The following is a 2,676-nucleotide window of genomic DNA, read 5'->3' on the forward strand; positions in this document are numbered from 1 at the left end:
TTTGGCCGAAGACATGATGCCGCATGAACCAAACAGTGATCACTTAGCCCAAGTGTGACCCCGAAGGCTCTCCCTGAAGTTCTTCTTGTAACTAATCTCACCCAACAATTGCTCCATATATATGAACTCCATTCACTCAAGTCTTCAAGTTTCTAACTCCAACTCCTAGAGAAAACAAAGATATATGCAAATGCAACCTAAAAGATCCTAAATGCAACGAAAATGAATGGAAAACTAAGCTAAAAACTTGACAAAGTAACCACACATCATCTAGTTGGACAAAACAATACATTTTCATTACTCTCCATTATCATTAAGACAGCACTACTTGTGGTAGAGAAGGCGTTTATTTTCCATCTCTCCAATCAAAGAAGCCCAATTATTAAGACTACATTGTTGACCAAACAGGAGACAAAAGCTAAGAAATTAGTGATACATTCTATCTTTTGAATAAAGCATTATAGAAAACAAAACATTGGGAAAATGTCACGAACGAAATCAAACAATGTTCTGGAAACATACAAAAGCGCATGATCTTGATCTGAGAAGAAAGAGACAACAAAGGGCAACAAAGGGAGAGAGAAGTGTTGAAAATCTTCAATTTGGCAAATATTCCATAAAATTTAGCATAATTTGACATCAAAGAGCAACATAGTTTTGCACACACAAAAACAAAAGCAACATAGTTTAATAATAACAAAAACATAGGAAACTGTTTCACACAAAAGATGCAGAATCAGTGTTGCACCCCCAAATGCAAACGGCAAGCCTACGGCAATGAGGAGACGATTTTTTCAAGTACTTTTCATATAACTTGATAACATCAGTCTTCTTTATCTGTCTTAGTTCAGAGGAAACTTTCTTACTGAAACCAGGATAGAATCTGCACATCAACCAATACTTAGAGATCAGTTTCAAAGTCAAGCACACTTACACAACAACAACAATTATCATTTCAAAGATGTAAAACATACCTTCTCTCAGCAATCTGATCCCACAAATTAGATCCATCGTCGCTTGGCAAATCACCACTCAGTACGGTTTTGCATTTTTCAAAGGCAACACCATCAATACCTTCCTATAAGATTTCAATAGATTTCAAATCTTAATAACGCCGGTTAATTTGAAAAAAATAACTTCCAATAGATTTCAAATCTTAATAAAAAATCATACCAAAAATGCCCCAACGGTGTCCACATAGTTGAATATTCGATCCAACAAATGTTGAGGGTCGTGCTCCGAAGACCTAACATCAATGATGAACCGGTTGATTCCATGGATAGAATGAACCTCAGACTCAACTTTATACCCAAGAGTCTCTTTCACCCTAAAAATAGTGAAATCAACTAAGTTGTATACGTTCTGCGCTACATATTCTACCATAATCCAAACTGCAAACTAACCTTAATTGATTGTATAAGTTGTTGGCTACCATTTTTTTCAAACAGTTTTACAACTGCTGTTTCCCTCGGACATAAGCTTTTTTCCCCAATTTGGTAGCAAACCTAAAACCATAACCAGAATAATTAAGAATGATGAACATTACAAGTTTTAGTTTCTAGAGAATGATCTTAAAAGATTTAAAAATGCAGATCATTCAAACCTTGGAATGAGAATTAAGATCAGTCTTAATTTTAACTTTGGAGTCCTTTATGGTGGTGCCACGAAGAATTATGACACATTCATCATCGAGAGGAGTTTTTACCCTTCCAAATAAATCAGAGATAGCTACAGCTTCAGCTTTCGATAAATCCCCATATATAACTCCCTCAATGAACATCTAAAAGTGAGTTAATTAGTTAAAATGGCAAACATATAATTAGATTAATTGACTAGGATGACATAAATCCAAAAGAGAAACAATTACCTTCGAGCGCATAGCACGGACGAACCGACAAAACTGCTCATAACCAATTGACGAAAGTTCTTTCCTCATGTTATCAACATCATAACATGATTTTGTTATGCATTGTAACATGAGGTTGTCAGAGTGTTTTTGGATGTCACTGTTGCAGTTGCTCATGTGATTTGCCACCACTTCTTTCATCCTCTGAAACGAAATCTCCTCCGGAGAAAAGCTGATAAAGCGCTTCCAGATTTTAGAGATGTAATCTAACATCTTCTCTTTGAAACCACTGATTTCAAATGCAACATCGAGCTTCTGAGAAGCTTCTATAGATGTCTGCAGACAAGCTTCCGCCCCCTGTGAAAATATAACTTATTTTTATATATGATACTACCTTTTCTTTATATAAAAGTAAGGAAAAGCTTGATACTTACTTGGTAAAGTATCTCTGCCAGAGAATCTTTTAGAAGTCCAACATACAATTTTATGCAAAGTTGATTCTTCAAGTCAGAATCGAGATCATGGTGGACACAAAAATTGATTGTTGGCAGCCCTTCTTCTTCTGAACGCCACAGATTCATGTAGGAGTTGTGCACAAACTTATGTGGAAGTTCATCCTCATCCACAGATTCTTCATCATTAGTATCCTCATCCACAGATTCTTCATCATTAGTATCCTCATCCTCAGATTCTTCATCATTAGTATCTTCCTCCATTAAATCATCCTCAACTGTTGGAGATGGAAGGAACCTGTTCTCGGGGGGGGGGGGGGGGGGTTTTTTTTTTTTTTTTTTTTTTTTTTTTTTTTTTTTTTTTTTTTTTTTTTTTTA

At 35.6% G+C, this 2,676-nt stretch overlaps 1 protein-coding gene across 1 annotated transcript; it reads right to left on the reverse strand.

Annotated features, from left to right (window-relative positions):
- Positions 1-577: 577 nt before the first annotated feature.
- On the reverse strand, positions 578-2,605 carry LOC9316543. The gene is made up of 7 exons (XM_021030085.1): positions 2,281-2,605; positions 1,868-2,203; positions 1,604-1,780; positions 1,404-1,505; positions 1,174-1,327; positions 975-1,078; positions 578-883 (listed from the first exon to the last, which is right to left on the reverse strand). The coding sequence occupies exons 1-5, from the start codon at positions 2,560-2,562 to the stop codon at positions 1,304-1,306; spliced, it is 921 nt and encodes a 306-aa protein (XP_020885744.1). The 5' UTR covers positions 2,563-2,605; the 3' UTR covers positions 578-883; positions 975-1,078; positions 1,174-1,303.
- Positions 2,606-2,676: the final 71 nt, after the last annotated feature.

This window comes from Arabidopsis lyrata (assembly GCF_000004255.2).
Source record: "Arabidopsis lyrata subsp. lyrata unplaced genomic scaffold ARALYscaffold_4, whole genome shotgun sequence".
Taxonomy (NCBI): Eukaryota; Viridiplantae; Streptophyta; class Magnoliopsida; order Brassicales; family Brassicaceae; genus Arabidopsis; species Arabidopsis lyrata.

What these genes read in the sequence shown, in the direction of transcription:
- LOC9316543 (XM_021030085.1), bottom strand. Translation starts at nt 2,562, where the DNA reads ATGGAGGAAGATACTAATGATGAAGAATCTGAGGATGAGGATACTAAT. An exon ending in TGGCAGAGATACTTTACCAA is followed by an intron (nt 2,204 to 2,280) that starts GTAAGTATCAAG and finishes ATATTTTCACAG; the next exon opens with GGGGCGGAAGCTTGTCTGCA. An exon ending in AACTTATACAATCAATTAAG is followed by an intron (nt 1,328 to 1,403) that starts GTTAGTTTGCAG and finishes CACTATTTTTAG; the next exon opens with GGTGAAAGAGACTCTTGGGT.